Genomic DNA, 16249 nt, shown 5'->3' with positions numbered 1-16249 from the left:
TCACCAGTTTTAGAATAAGGACTAAGTAATATTCAACTCAAGAAACATTTATTATGTAATGAATGTACTATTTATAAGGTACTTTTTTGGGCTCTGGGACTACAAAGATATAAATAAAACCATCTCTCCCATTAAGAAATTAATTTCCTATTTGCATGCCAGGCTCATGAGTTTATCTTTGCTTAAAATGATGGATTGGAGAAGATATCTGGGCTATTGAAATGGTTCAGGGAAGACCAGTTTGCATTGGATTCTTGATAACCCATTTTCAGAGAACTGAATTTTTCCTATTTGCACAAATCCTTATTACTACAAGCAGAGAAAACTTGGATTCTACCTTTAGGCATAGCCAGTTGCAAGTGGTAAGAGACCTAAGCAAATGCAAATTAATTTTTGCTCTTTCCTTATCCTTGGTTTTATTGTGACAGTAAAGCATTTGGCAGAATTCCTCCTGCTGTTCTTGTGGAAAAGATGGATGGGAGGGAGACGGGCTGGAAGACACATCATTGGGGCGAATTCAGAACAGGATGCTTAGTGGAGTTCAGCTAGAGTAGGTTTGTTCTTGTGAAGACCTCTCTAGTGGAACGCCACGGGTGTTAGCCCTGTGCTGGGCTTGACTCTGTGCTGTTTAACATTTGATCATTGATAAAGGCTTATTGAACTTTGAGATGTCCCAAAGCTGGGTGGGAGAGCTAACATTGGATGACAGGATCAGGATTCAGAAAGACCTTAATAGGCCAGAACACTGGGCTCTGTCTGTTAGAGGAGAAATGTAAAGTATTACCCTTTGGTTCTGAAAGTCAGCTTTACAGGTACAAGGTGAAGGACCAGGAAGCAGTTCATCTGGAGAAGATGTGGGTGTTTTGTTGCAGGATTAATAAGATGTTCAGTACAGTATTCCCACTGTGCTCCTCTGTGATCAGATCCCATGTGGAATGTTCAGTTCTAGGTCTCAAGTTTTGAGAAAAACCTTAATAGTCTAGAGAGTGTCCAGAGGAGAGCAGCCAGAATTGTGGAGGGCCTTGAATTCGTGTTGTATGAGGATCAGTTGAAGACATCGAGAATGTTTAGCTCAGAGAAGAGAAGACATGATAGATGTTTTCAGTTATTTGGATTAGGTTTCTTCCATTTGGCTCCACCATAGGTTTCTCTCCCCATCCACCTTCTCTGCTTCTACTGGAGGGCTGATAAAAACTACGAGGTGAGTTACACATCTATGCTGACTGGGTCCACTACACGTTTAAGTTATTTGATCTTGGTTGGGCTCTCAGTGCCTCACAGTAATCTTCATAGACTTTCCAAGTTGACTCTATGTTAACGGTCCCCAGAGTGGCTATTTCAGTTTTATCTTCTGTCCTTGATCATTTTGTACCACTCCTCCCCTTTCCTTTTCACCAAGAGACACTCGTTTTCTCACAGAGGAAGTAGAGGCTGTGTTTTTTGGACAGTGTCTTCTTCCCTCAAAACTTCTCTGTGCCTTCCCTCATTCTGTCTTCCTCTGCTGTTAATTCTGAAGAAGAGATGGGTCTTCTTGTCAAGACCAAGTCCATCTGCCTTGGCCCCTCTAGAAATCTCCGTCACTCATTCTTTCCTCCTCCCCCCATCTTCCTTCACTCCCTATCTACCTGCTCTTTCTGTCTTTGTCTCTTTCTCTCTTTCTCTCTCTCCTCATTCCAGTGTTGTCAAAAATATCTTCCTAGAGCACAGGTCTGACTGTGTCACTCTTATGGTAAAGTTTGTTATGGTTTCCTATTGCTTCTCAGATAAAATACAAATTCTTTAACTTGGCATTTAAAGTCCTTCATGTTTAAAGCCTGGCTCCAGCTTACTTTTCCAGACTTATTTGGCATTATTGACCTGCTCTCCTATGTTCCTGCCAAACTGGCCTAGATTTTGTGTTTGCTATTCCCTGAAATTGGCATTCCATCTTCCACCCCTCTACCATTGTGGCTGTGGGCTTCTTATCTGCAATGTTCTCCCTTATCACCTCTGCCTCTTGTAATCCAATCTTTAGATTCTTTTAAGGGAGACATCTTTTATGGGAAGCTAATGATTCCTTAGTTGACAATTCCAATGCCCTTTTCTTTATCCTCATTCTCCTTGACCTCTCTGTAGCCTTTGGCACTGTTGGTCATTCTCTCCTTTTTGACATCCTCTTCTCTCTAGGTCTTTGGGACACCCCTCTCTGTTGGTTTTCTTCCTACCTAGCTGAAGCTCCTTCTCTGTTTCTTTGCTGGATCCTCCACCAGATAATGGTCTCTTAACCATAGGTGACCCCCAGGGCTCTGTCCTGGCTTCTCTTCTGTGGTGATCTCATTAGCTCCAATGGATTTAATTATCATCTCTATGAAATGATTCTCAAATCTACCTTTCCTGGACCTACAATTCTCTCCAGCTGCCTTTCAGACATTTTGAACTAAGTGAAGACATCTTAAACTCAATATGTCCAAAATGGAATTCACTATCTTTTTTCCTAAACCCTTTCCCTATCCTGTCTTCTCTATTACTGGAGAGGGCAACCTAGGAGTCATCATGGATTCCTTATTCTCTTTTACGCCCCCACCCCCACCGCTCCACTCCCCCTCCAAGGCCTGTTGATCTCACCTTTGCAACATTCCTTGAATATGCCCCCTTCTCTCCTCCTGTATTGCCACCACTCTAGTGCAGGCCTTTATCACCTGACTCCTGGATTATTACAATAGCCTGCTAGTGGGTCTGTCTGCCTCAGGTCTCTCTCCACTCCAATCCATCTTCCATTCAGTCAGTAAAGCGATTTTCCTAAAGCACAGCTCTGACTGTGTCAATCCCCTACTTACATAAACTTTGGGTGGCTTCCTGTTGGCTCTAGGATCAAATACAAAATATTCTGTTTGGCATTCAAAGCACTTACTTTATTTATTTATTTGTTTATTTATTTATTTAGGTGAGCCATTCAGGGTTAAATGACTTGCCCAGGGTCACACAGCTAGTAAGTGTCAAGTGTCTGAGGCCAGATTTGAACTCAGGTCCTCCTGACTCCAAGGTTATAGCTCTATCCACTGCGCCACCTACCTACCCCCAAAGCACTTAGCCCCCTCCTACCTTTCTAATCTTCTTATACCTTGATTGATTCTAAGTAGCTCTGTCTTCCTCTCCAAATCATCATGCATTTACTTACTTGTTTCTTATTGTATCCCCTATAGGATATAAACCCCTTGAAGGCAAGAATTGTTTTAATCTTTGTACCTACAATGCCTTGTATTTATTGAATGCTGAATCATTGCAGGCATTCCATACACATGATGCATGCACTGTGTGAAACTAGACTAAAAGTTATTGTCCTTGCCCTAAGAAATATTACAGTATGATAGATGAGACCACCGATAACTGCTTTTGAAAAGTTCCAAGGTGCTTCGTGTTAGTGCTTTGACTGCTCCAACTGACATTGTCCCCTAAAAATCAGCAGCTAGAAAAGGGACCTATTTTTCCCTCCCTCCTATCCTCTTTTCTTTCTGTCATTCCATGGTTCCTTTTTCTTTCTCCTCTTCTCTCACAGTCCACCCAATAGAAAGATAGGATTTTCCTTGAAATCACTAACTTTTTATGGTCTCCCTACTAACCTATGTATAGGTTGCTTTTGTATCCGAAGAGTAATAGTTGCATTGCTCCTCCTTCTCCTTCTCTTTCTCCTCTTCATCTCCTCCATCTCCATCTCCTTCTTCTCTCTCTCTTTGTCCTCCTTGTCCTCCTCCTTCTCCTTTTCCTCCTTTTTTTTTTTTTTCTGGTGGCAAGTGCTTTGGGAAGATAGTTTTCTCATGGTAGCTTGCGAATAGAAAAGATTTGAAGAGATACACATAGGGGGCGCTCATCTGAGCCAATGTGCTGAAGATTGAGCTGGGAAGGAAGACTCCTAGAGTAAAGTGGTATTTCCACACCTCCAGGAAATATTTCCCGCTGTGAAGATACCACATGCAGAAGATATTTTTTAAGGGAACCTTTTTCACTGAATTATACACATGGGAAAACATTTTGAAAGAGAAAATGGAGCAGAATTTCAGGTGCTTGTCATCTTGTCACAGCCAACAAGTAAACTTTCCTACAAAAGGAAAGAGAATTAGATAGATGGCTTGTATGAATACACAGTATCTAAAGAAGGGGATTTTAAGTCTTTGAGGCCATTTGATAGGGAAAAATAATATAATGGTATACTGTTTCATTGAAGACCTGAATTGCATGATTTTCAAGGTTGTTACAAAAAATGCTACCTGAACTTTGAATGAGAGAAACCCTTGTTCTTCAATGACTTGCATTACCCTGGTTCACACTGCATTAATTGTACTTCAGTCTAAAAACTGCAGATGGTAACTACCCTCTGTGTGTGTGCTCCTGAAAAGACCACTGTTTGATCAGCCGTTGAAGCGCTGCATACACGTTAAGACCCAGGCTTACACAGAGAATTGGCAGGGTATCCAGGATCTGGAAAAAAGTTTCCAATTCCCATTCCCCTTTGCTAACCATTTGAGTATGTCCTCTTACTGAATGAACATTCTGATTCATAAAAACTACAAGGTTTACTAATGACATGGAAGGAACATTGTGAAATACCCGTGATCTTAGAAATTCCTAGCTCTCCAGTTGCCGCTGATTTCAGCCATGCCCATTTAGTCTCATTTAAGTATGATTATTAACATGTGTTGTTTATTGACTTTGTACTTTTCTCACCAACCCTGCCCCCCCTCCCCCCCATACAGTAAGGCCATCTTGTTATCATCCTTTTTTTGTCTCCCTTTTCCCTATTTTACTTCCAAACATTTTTTTTTCCTGTTAGAAATGCCTTATTGAGTACCTATCAATCAGTCAACAGATATTTATTGAACACATTCTGTATGTAGGACACTTTCATAATAAATAAATATTAGTGTGGTCCTTACCCTTAAGAAGTTTCCAGTCAGGTTGTGACTGGACATGTAAATTTAAATCAGTACATGAAAATTTAAATAAGGATATCAGATTTAAATCACAGTATAAGACATGTCCCAAGGTAATAAACACTTGTCAGATGATTGATGTAGGCAATTGGTATCATGAATACAGAAGTAGAAGAGATCTTTGCAGACTGGGCTGGGCATAGAGGGCCTCACAAGGCAAAGACGATGGAGGAAGGCATTCCACATGAGAGAATCAGCTTGAGTAAAAACCCAGATTCCAGAAAGCTTTTGGGGTAGATAGTGAGTACAAGGATCATCTTGGGGGTTGTGCTGGGACCCAAGAGATGGTGAATGACAAAGAAGTTAATGGTGTAGCCCCTGCTCTCAGTGACATTCTGATCTTTTTAGAGACTTGACTTCACTTGTGCAGAAATTAGCCTTGAAATGACTAAAAACCAAGAAATGATAGTCTAAAATAAAGTGCCAAGTTGAGTATAACCACCACATAAGGCATATAGCAAGCTGATCTCCAGGACAAGTTTTCCTTTCTCTTTGTTTCTTTTTTTTCCTTCTAATTTTGTGAGTGCACCCATCCTCGAAGACCCTTGATTTAGCCTGACTGTTGTCTCCTCTCTGCTGTAGTTGAGGAAACCGAGGTGGTGGACACCAGGTCTACTCACTACTAGAATGCCAGTACTAAGGTTGTTCTTTCTTGTGCCTCTTAACATAGAGTTAATATTAGAGATGGTAGAATCAAAAGGATCTTGAGAGGCTGAAATACCAGTGGTCCCAACTGAGCTCAAACCAGTCAGATAGAATTTAGACTTGGATAAATGTTTGGTTTGGTTTGGTTTAGAGCTTTGATTTCATCGTTGTAAGGGACTTTCCATGTAGGAATTCCCTCTACCATTGCAGATTGGCAGTCTTAGGTTTCTAGGGCACAGAGATTAAGTCGTTTTACCATAGACACATAGCTAGTATATATTTCAGAGGAACTTGAATCCAGGTCTTCTGACTTCATCCCCTCCCCCATGCTGCATGTTAATTTAACAGATCCATTACATGAGAATAGGAATAGGAGGTCTGTCATGGCAGCAGTTCATGTGCCTAGTAAAATCCCGTGAGCTTGCTGTGTGCCAGCCGTGTGATGTTGAGGGCTAGAAGGGCTAATGCCTCAGACACACAGTAGCTATGTGCCCTGGTGGACACTAGACTGATTGCCCGGGGCGCTAAACTGGAGAGTAGGCCCCAGGCTGAGTTAGCAGGGGCCCTTCGCTCACTGGGAGTTCCCTGTACCAGTGAAATAAGAGGTCCTGTTTCCCCAAGCCCGTCAAGTGCTAGTGTATTCATATACCACAGTGTACCTTTTTCTTATGTTATAATAATAGTATGTCCTTCACATTTTAATAGTGCTCTGTAGTTACGAAGTGTTTTCCATACATTATCTCATTATGTGATGGGGAGTATTATTAGATCCATATTATAGATCAGGCATTGGCAAACTATGGCCCATAGACCAAATTCAGCCCACTGTCTCTCAAAGCATGGCTTTTACATTTTAAAAATAATGTTTAAATTTAAATATTCAGATATTGTTCATAATGTGAAAATATTGTTTAAATGTCATTTAAAATTTAAAAATAGTATTTAAAAATGTATAAACCATGCTTAGCTTGTGGGTCATACAAAAACAGTTGGAGGGCTGATTTGACCCTTGGGCTGGTTTGCTAACTCCTATTATAGAAAAAGAACCTGAGTCTCAGAGAGAAGGTTCTTTTGGTCAAAGTTTCACAATTAGGAAGTAGAGAGTATGGCACTTGAAGCCAAATGTGCTGAGGACAATTCCAGGGTTCCTTCTCCTATGCCATACTGCTTCTCATTGAGGGAACCAATGGGGTTTCGACTGTGGGAAGCATGGGACTGACTTGGCTCTATTCTGGTCAAACTGCATTGGGAATGTTGTGTTCACTTGGAGGCACCACCCGGTGAGGGGCCCTGTCAGATGAGAGCCAATGCAGAGGAATGCCATGAGCTTGGTGGAGGGTCTGGAAGCCATGTTAGTTGAGGAACAATGGAAGAAATTGAGTGTGTTTAGTCTAGAGAGGGAAATGCTCAGGGGACACATGATTGCTATCTTCAGATACTTGATGTGCCGTCATGGAGCGGAGTTAGCTGGTTTGGTTTTGTGCTTCAGAAGGCCAAAGTGGGACCACAGGGTAGAGGTTTTGAGGAATCAGGTTTCAGCTCAACGTGAGAAAAGAAGTTTCTGACATTGAGAGCTGTCCAGCAACGGAAGGGGCTTCTTTCTATCGCCAGAGGTATTCAAATAGAAACTGAATGACCATTTTTCAGGGGTGCTATAGAAGGGATTTCTGCCCTTTTTGGGAGGCTGGAATAGATGACCTCTCACGTTTCCTTCTGACTCTAGAATTATATGATTCTGTGCAGTATTCTGGTTAATAAGAGGGATCTTAAAATTCTTAGACAATTAAAGCTTTAAAACTGTTCTGAGACTTTGGGGTCACCCTGGAGAGAGTTATATACTCTTACATACTAGCTTACCAGTTTCCAAGGATTTAGAATATCAGCAAAATACCTCGGCTTAACTTTAAAACTATATCAAATTTAATCAATTTTATCTTTACCAATTTACCCTTTGATTCAAATAACATTTCAGGACCTTGGGTTCCCATTATGAACATTAATTATTATAGTACTGGTGAAGCACCAAGTAGATAATAGAGGTTTTCATTTGTTAGCATACCAAATAAACCAGTACTTACCTGGATTCCTTTTTTTTTTTTTTAAACTTAAAGGTAGAGGAGGAGAGACAGTATGGCCATCTGGAAAAGTGAAATAGCCATTTGGGAACTGGCACTTTTCAGTCTTGCCAATGCTGTGGCTTATGATCTTTGATATCTTTGATATCAATCTCTGAACTTTGGAGCCTCGGTTTCCTCATCTGTACAGTGAGAAATGATCTTTGCCTGCTCCCTTAAATGTGATCTCCTTGAAGGACTGATAACACAAAAGTGCAAAGCAGAGGGAATAATGTCTTTTATAAGTTGTTGCCAGAAACATGCTATTTTAGTCTAATGTAACAGAACAGCTGTGGGTAGGGGTGAATTCTTAACCCTGTGGGGTAGAGGAGATCACTGACCAGACCTGCTGACAACACTTCCAGAGTTCCTTCTCCTCTACTTTCTTCTCAACCCCACTAATCTGACTTGGCCCTATTCTGGTCAAACTGTATTAAGAACATTGTGTTCAGTTTGAGGCACTAGGTAATTTTGATTAAATGAAATTGAAAATCATTTGCATGAACAAAATTAATGTAACCAACATAAGAAGAGAAGCAATTAACTGGGGTGGAATTTAAAAACAAAACTGTATCAAATATGTGATAAGGTTCTGATATCTAAGATATGTATATATTTAATAGAAATCTATGATCAAAAGCCATTTCCCAATAGATAAGTGGCAAAAGACATGAACAAACACTTCTCAAAAGAATTGCAGATTATTATTTTTTTAATTATTTTTTTATTTTTTATTTTTATTTTATTTTACTTCATTTTTTTAGAATTGCAGATTATTAACAACTATATGGAGTAGATTAGTGGCGAAAGATATGAACAAAATCTTCTCAAAAGAATTGCAGATTATTAACAACTATATGGAAAAAATGCTGTGAATTAATAAGAGAAATGCAAATCAAAACAACTGTGAGGTTTCAGGTCACTTATAGCAAATTGGCAAAGATGACAAAGGATGGGAAAAGTCAGCATTGGAGGGTTTTCAGAAGGGTGGGTGCACTAGGGCATTGTTGGTGAAGCTGTGAAATGGTCCAACTCTTCTGGAAAGCAATTTGGAATAATGGGAAGAAAGTAATTAAAATATCCATATCTTTTGACCCAGAAATTCTGCTCCTGGGCATCTACCTTGAGGTGGTCAGTGACAAGATGAGATACTTCATATACACCAAAACTTTGGTAGCTGCACTTTTTGTAGTAACAACTGGAAACAAAGTATATACCCATGGATTGGAGAATGGCTAACTAATTGTGGTTCATGAATGCAATGAATTATTACCGTCCTGTGAGAAATGAATATGGTGATTACAGAAATACCATGGAAAGATTTTTGTGAACTGATAGAAAGTGAAATAAGTGGAATCGGGAGAATTATGGGCAGTGACTACTACCATCACCAACACAACTGAAACTGACAAAGCTTGACCCTGAAGAAGACAGAGTTAACATATGTACCCATGACATACATATATCCTGTATACGTGTATTCATAATGAGATAATAGATGTAAAGAAAAGGTTTGCTAAGTACTTTTCGAATATTATTTCATCTGATCCCCACAACAACCCTGGGAGGTAGTTGCTGTTGTTATCCTCATTTTATAGTTGGGGAAACTGAGGCAACCAGAGGTTAAGTGACTTGCCCAGAGTCACACAGCTAGTGCATGTCTGAGGCCATATTTGAACTCAAGTGTTCCTGATTCCAAGTCTAAGTATTTTCATCAGAAGATTTCTAGATACCTTCTTCTGCTTATGTAGAATACTACATGTAATGCCAGACTTTTTGGATATGTTGGTTTTGAGGAACTTTTTTCTTCCTCTTTTTTGTATCCTTTATTGTATAAATAATATACAATAAATAAATAAATAAATAAAATATTGTATAAGGATGGGTCACCGGGAGGGGCAGAGGAAGAGAATGCAGTGAGAAATGTAGGTGATTGAAAAAAGACATCAATAAAGTTTTATTTTAACAATTAAAGATAAGTATAAAGCAAATTATTTGGGCCTATAGACTTTGCACTGGCCTTGTTGCCTTTTACCAGGAGCAGCCCCTCATTATCCTAGTCACATTTGTTTTTTCCTGCTACCCTTTCATTGAAGTAAAACAGAAGCATTTACCCGCAGCAGTCTGCTAAACACATCCTTATAAGAATTTTAAAAAAGCATCACAGAAGGTAGGTGATGTCTCCAATTTATTTTAGAACCTTTGCTGATTCTTAGAGGTCCTGGGCATGTGTTCATGTCAATTTTAGAAACTGTGTTAAATCGATAAATGTATCATTGTTGCTGTTCTCAACAATATGAGAATGTTCTAGGTTCTTGTGCTAGCAAAGTTAAAGTAAGTTTAGCTTAAGGTAAAACTTAGTGACAGTGGATAAAAAGCAGCTGATTGATTCATTGAGTTTCTGTACTTTCAGTGAGTGGAGAATCTGCAGCAGCCACTGATCCTGAAGAGCACCCCGTGGTTGGTGTGACTTCCCCCCCTGCTGCAGTGTCAAGTGTGACCCCGAACCCCGGGACTACTTCTGTCCCGGCCTCGGCAGAACCTAGGGAAGGACAGGAGCCGGGTTCTAGCGTCAGTGCCCAGCAGTCCCTTGTAGCAGCACAGGCTTCGGAAACACTGCCTCCTGGGTAAGTTGTGTCCTCTCTGGGCTCAGCCCTTCTCTTCCAGAATGCTGTGGCTCCTTCACTAATGCAGGCATCAACAGCATGGCTGGTTATTGCCAAGTGGTTGGCATTCCCTGGAGGAATGGAGAGCTGCAGGTAGTCCCTGGCCTGGTGGGAAAGCTGGCCTTGGAATCTTTGTCACCCAGAGGGAGTGAAATCAAGGCCACCTTTTTTTCATATCTTGAAGGAAAACCTTAACTTGAGAATCTGGTTTTTATAGGGAATAAGAACCATATGGTGGGGCCTTTGCTTAGATCTTCCCCCAAAAATAAATCTGGGGAACAGCATTTTTTTTTTCCTTAAAACTTAGTGTTTTATTTTTTTTCTCAACTACATGTAAAAACAATTTTTAATAAATTTTTTTTTAAATATTGAGTTCCAAATTCTCTTCTTCCTCCATACCCTGCCCCCTCATTGAGAAGGCAGTTTGATATAGTTTATACATGTGTAGTCATGCAAAACATATTTCCATATTAGTTATGTTGTGAAAAAAAGCACAGGGCAAAAAAACCAAGAAAAATAAGATTTAAAAAAGTATGCTTTGATTTGCATTTGGACTCCATCAGTTCTTTCTCTGGAGATGGATAGCATTTTTCATCATCAGTCCCTCAGAATTGCCTGGGATCATTGTATTGCTGAGAATAGCTAAGTCATTCACAGTTGCTCGTTATACAGGATTGCTGTTACTGTGTACAATGTTCTCCTGGTTCTGATCATTTCACTTTGCATCAGTTCATGTAAGTCTGGGAAACCGTTTCTTTCAGGATCTTATTGTATTGTCAGTAGCAGGAAGCTACTCCACACTGCTGTGTTCCAAGCCAAGGTAAGGGGGCAGCCATGCCCTGGCATGGTCTGTCTCTCCGAACCATGATTGTTGCTGGGCTGACAGTTTTATTATTATTATTATTTTTTGGTTCCAAATAACTTTTAGTAGTTGTAGACTTGAGAGGAAATGAGAGAACTAGCTGTGATGAGTCACAGGGAGTTTCAAGATTGGCTGTGTAGTCAGGCTTCCATGGAATTATTTGAGTCCTGGGCATGGTTGCAAAGACCCCCTCAAGGGAGGGGGTGGTGTTTGAGCTCCATCAGGGGGCCTGGTCTAGGTCTGTTTGCCAACTGTAGGCAGTGTTGCTTGTTGGCCATTCAGTGATGGTTCTGTTGTCCCACTGGACATTGTCAGACCTCTGACCATCGAACCAAGGTCCACCCATGTGGTTGGCGATATTGGCTGATGGGCTTCTCTGAGGCATGATCGGGATGTTTGGTTTTCTAATCCATTAGAGGAAAGGATAGAGGACATAGTGATTCTGTTATTTGACTTATATCCTAAGGATGTACTCAAAGAGGGGAAAAAAATCTGGACCAAATATTCTATACCAAATGTTATCTATAACAAGATAGTCAGAGCTCCTTTATTTGTTGTGGAAAAACATTTGGATATGGCCATTGTGTTCAGTAATTGGAGAATGGCTGGACATACTGTAGGGTGCCAGTACAGTGAACTGCTATTCATTTTATCCTTAAAAAATGACAAATGTGAGCAGTCAACATAGGTCCTCACTTTTATATGTTGCTTTTAATGCTTGCAAAGCATTCTTCTCAATATAATATTGTGAGGATACAAGTGAGGTACAGGTTTTATTATCTCCATTTACAAATGAGGAAGTAAGGCTTAGAGATGTGGGAAGTAACTTCTTAAGATCATGTAAACTAGTAAGTGTCAGAATTGGGACTGGAACCCAGGTCTTTATGGTCTCGAATCCAGTACCTCTGCTTCATGCCTCCCTCTAAATATGTAGGGAAGAGTATCGAAAGAATGTATAGGTCAGAAAAAGCAAGGGTAAGCGCTACTTCTGACACAGAGTGTGTAGGACCCTAGCATGGAATCTCTCAGTGTCCCTAGGAACTCTCTGAGATGGAAAATCTCTCTCTCTCTCTCTCTCTCTCTCTCTCTCTCTCTCTCTCTCTCTCACACACACACACACACACACACACACACTCACAGAGTGAAGCAATCATAACTGTGGAGCTCTTTGGATTAACTTTATTTTTTTAGAATGATGTCAAGTAAGTTGCACAGTGGATAGAATGTCAGGTCCAGAGTCAGGAAGACTCCTCTTCCTGAGTTCAAACTGGCCTCAGACGCTTACTAGCTATGTGACCCTGGGCAAGTCACTTAACTCTATTTGGCTCAGTTTCCTCATCTGTGAGATGAGCTGGAGAAGGAAATGACAAACCACTCCAGTATCTTTGCCTTTCTTGGCAAATGGAGTCACAGAGAGTCAGACACGACTGAAAATGATTGAACAACAGACAAGAAAATTTTAAAACTTGAAAGGAAACTAGGAAGACTATTTTCTCTCAGTGCATACCCCACTGCAGGGTCTCTTGCCGAAGCCTTTTAAACTGTCTTTAAGAACATAGAGTTTCAACTCCATACATGTTGAATGTCGCAGTCCCCTTTTAAAATATCCTAGGAGGTGTGAGCTGGTGGCAGTGAAGGATGAACTTAATGACAGGCATGGAAAAGTTTTGTGGTTTGGGTCTGCTTGTGTCCCGTTGCTCCCTGCTGGGCTGGTAACTCTTGTGGGGAGAAATACCTGAGAAACCTCATTTAATCTTTCATTTCACATCTGCACTATAATCTGGGAGCAAGAAGGCAAATCATTTGGAGGTGAGAAGGCTGTTTTAGGGGGAAAATAGCTGCCTGTATTCCCTGTGAGCTGTTTGTTTTCCTTTCGCTCAATCTGCTGCCTGGAAGGTTGGGGCTTCACTCGTGTGTCCGTCACAGGTAATTAGGGTTAACAGCTCAGTGTGTCTTTGTGTAGAGTGTGTGTGAGGGTTACTGTTCTCAGGGATTGGGCACTTCCTGTTTCCAGTCAGCTCTGAAAAAAGCTCTCTTTATTCCTGCCCCAGCTATGGCTGTGTGCCCTCCTCCCTCCCTCCGCCTGCCGCCGGCCAAGCTTCTTGTCTGGGGGCCTGGTGTGCGTGACTGAGCAACATCTTCTCCCAAGGGCACTTAGAACCGGGCAAAGCCTGCCCAAGTCCCTGCAGCCAGCTTCCCAGGTCAGGGGGACTTTTGGCCCTGATGATGGGTGTTGGAGGTGTCCCTTCCAAGACGGCTTTCCAGCTTTTCATCTCTAGCCCAGTGTATCTAGGGTTTGGGTAGCTGGATGACCATTTCCAGCCCTGTGGGTTGTTTCTGTGCCAGTTGTTGCTTAGTGACATTTCCGTCCATATCATTAGAGAAGATGGCATGGAGGAGAGCAGAATCGAGGCTTTCTGTTTGGGGAAGGAAAGGGAGACAGACAAGATGCAAAGGAAGCTCGTGTTTCAGTGATCTTCAGGTTGTACACCACATCCTCTCTGCCCATTTGTTTGGGACTTCAGCATTCTCTGCAGTACAGGTTATTAGTTGGCTCCCTGTTTTGGGACATCTCTTGCACATGTCAGGTACTTTCCTACATCTGCATCTTTGCTCAAGAGTGTTCCTGTTACAGGGATGCAGTGCTCACCTGTGAAAATCCTACCTGTCGTTCAAGACCTAGGTCAGACGCCACTTCCATGAAGCCTCCACCCATCTTCCCTATACCTGCCCCGTCAGACAAAAACTCTTTCTGTACACTTCTTTATGCTCCGCTTTGGACGTCTCTCAGGCTCTTATCAGGTTCTGTTATGTAGTATAGTCACGACATATTTGTTTTGTATCATGTCACTTCTGCCAGATCGTGAACTCCCTAAGGGCAGGGAGCTTGCCTCGCTGGTCTTCGTATCTGCCAGTGCCTAATGAGCGTGTTTTTCTAGCTGGTAGATTCTCAACACATAGTAATTGAGGGGATGAATAAGTGAATGACGGTATCCTGGTTTTAAGCTTTCATTCAATGCAGTTCATCACAACATGGTTTGTGGTCTTTGTCTTTACTGAAAATAGGACATTCATCCCACTCTGCTTTGCTTCTCAACCCTTTGTGATCCAGTCACTTGCCTGATGTTACATTCATCTTGTAATTGCTAAATTCATGGTCTTTTCCTCATTTTGTTCTGTCTGACTTCTTTGCAGCTCTTGCCCCCCTATTCTTAGATAGTCTCTCCCCTCTTGGCTTCTGTGACATTGTCCTCTCCTAGTTCTCTTTCTAGCTGCCTGACTGTTTCTTATTAGTCATCTTCCCTGGCTCATCACTCATCTCCCACCCAGTAAGCCTGGCTTACTCTCAAGGCTCTGTTCTGGGCCTTACAGTCTCTTCTCCTGGCAATCTTATCAACTCTCAGAAATTTACTTATCATTTCTGTGTACCTTACTCTTCTAAAAAAAATTATTTATTTGTTTTTAGTTTTCAGCATTCACTTCTATAAAGTTTTGAGTTCTAAATTTTCTCCCCCTCCCTCCGCTACCCCCCTCTCCAAGTGCATGCAGTCTGATATAGGCTATACATGTACCGTCATATTAAATGTATTTCCACATTAGTAATGTTGTAAAGAAGAATTATAGTAATTTACTCTTTTTTTTTTTTAGGCAATTGGGGTTAAGTGACTTGCCCAACGTCACATAGCTAGTAAGTGTGTCAGGTGTTTGGTCTGAGGCCGGATTTGAACTCAGGTCCTCCTGACTTCAGGGCCGGTGCTCTATTCACTGCGCCACCTAGCTGCCCCTGTAACTTACTCTTAAATATATATATTGAGTCCTAATCTCTCTTCTGAACTCTAGTTCAGCAGCTACTTTCTAAATATCTCCACCTGGATGTCCCATTGGCATCTCACACTGAATATGTCCAAGTCTGAACTAATTAAATTTTCTTGCCTCCATACTTCCTATTGGAACCTTCCTCCATACTTACTTGTTTCTGTTGCTAGTACCACTGTCCTTCTGGTCACCCAGGTTTCAACTTCTCAGTCAGCCTTGACTCTTTACTCTTCCTCATACCCTTCCCCTTCAGGCAGTTGCAAAATTCTCTCTAGAGCCTCTCTTCCATCCATCTTGTACAACCACTACCCTCACTAAGAGTCTCATCATCTCTGGTTTGGATTATTAGAATGACTGGCTAATTTGTTTCTCTGCTTCTAATCTCTCCCCTGTCTGAGCTGTCTTCCACACAGATTCCAAATCAGTAGTCACAAGGTACAGGTCTGATCATGTCATCCCCCTGTTCAGAAGTCTGTAGTGTCTCCTTGCTTCCTCTAAGATAGATGGAAAACTGCTCAGCCTCACAGATGAGCCCTCCACAGCCTGACTTCTGTCTTCTGCTGCCAGGGCTTTGGATGGTTCCCCATTGCCCATTGCACTCCCTGTGTTAGCCATGGTTGGCTAGCTGCCCCTTGCACATGACATGAAGTCTCCCATTTCTCCACTTCTCTACAGACCGTTCTTTACTTCTGGAATGGGAATTGTGGGGGAAACTTCAAAGAGGCAGACTTCTCAGGGCAAACATTATTAATTCCTAATCATTAGTGCTGCTCAAAAGTGGGACATGCCGCCTTGGGAGGGAGTGGGCTCTCCTTCATCGGAAACCATTGAGGCATAGGTTGTACCATTAACTTATGAGATCTCTTACAACACTAAAATAGTGCCATTCCATCTTATCAGTGTTCTCCCAAAAATATAGTGTCTACACTTTTGGTTCAGATGAGGCCTGATCACAGCAGAACACTGCAGGGCTAGCGCCTCCTTTTTCCTGAGTGCCCAAACTCTTAAAAGCACACTAAGATCACATTCTATGTAACACTGCTGTCATATTGAGCTTGTGGGTGGCTAAAACCCCATGATGTTTTTCAGATGAATTATTACCTTACAATTCTTCCCCCATCTATTGATGAAATGGATGGATACCTACAAAAATATAAAATACCCAAACTAACAAAAGTC

At 41.5% G+C, this 16249-nt stretch overlaps 1 protein-coding gene across 4 annotated transcripts in view; it reads left to right on the top strand.

The window, feature by feature from the left end:
- Positions 1-16249, top strand: part of WWP2 (WW domain containing E3 ubiquitin protein ligase 2) — a 120218-nt gene that overhangs the window by 57337 nt on the left and 46632 nt on the right. For all 4 annotated transcript variants that reach the window (XM_027847153.1, XM_027847145.1, XM_027847160.1 and 1 more), the window contains exon 8: positions 10140-10353. In XM_027847153.1, coding sequence (XP_027702954.1) covers positions 10140-10353 — 214 coding nt within the window. The remainder of the gene's footprint in view (positions 1-10139; positions 10354-16249) is intronic.

Source organism: Vombatus ursinus, unplaced genomic scaffold (assembly GCF_900497805.2).
Source record: "Vombatus ursinus unplaced genomic scaffold, bare-nosed wombat genome assembly UNPS02005286.1, whole genome shotgun sequence".
Taxonomy (NCBI): domain Eukaryota; kingdom Metazoa; phylum Chordata; class Mammalia; order Diprotodontia; family Vombatidae; genus Vombatus; species Vombatus ursinus.
This window is presented reverse-complemented; position numbering and strand designations above follow the sequence as displayed.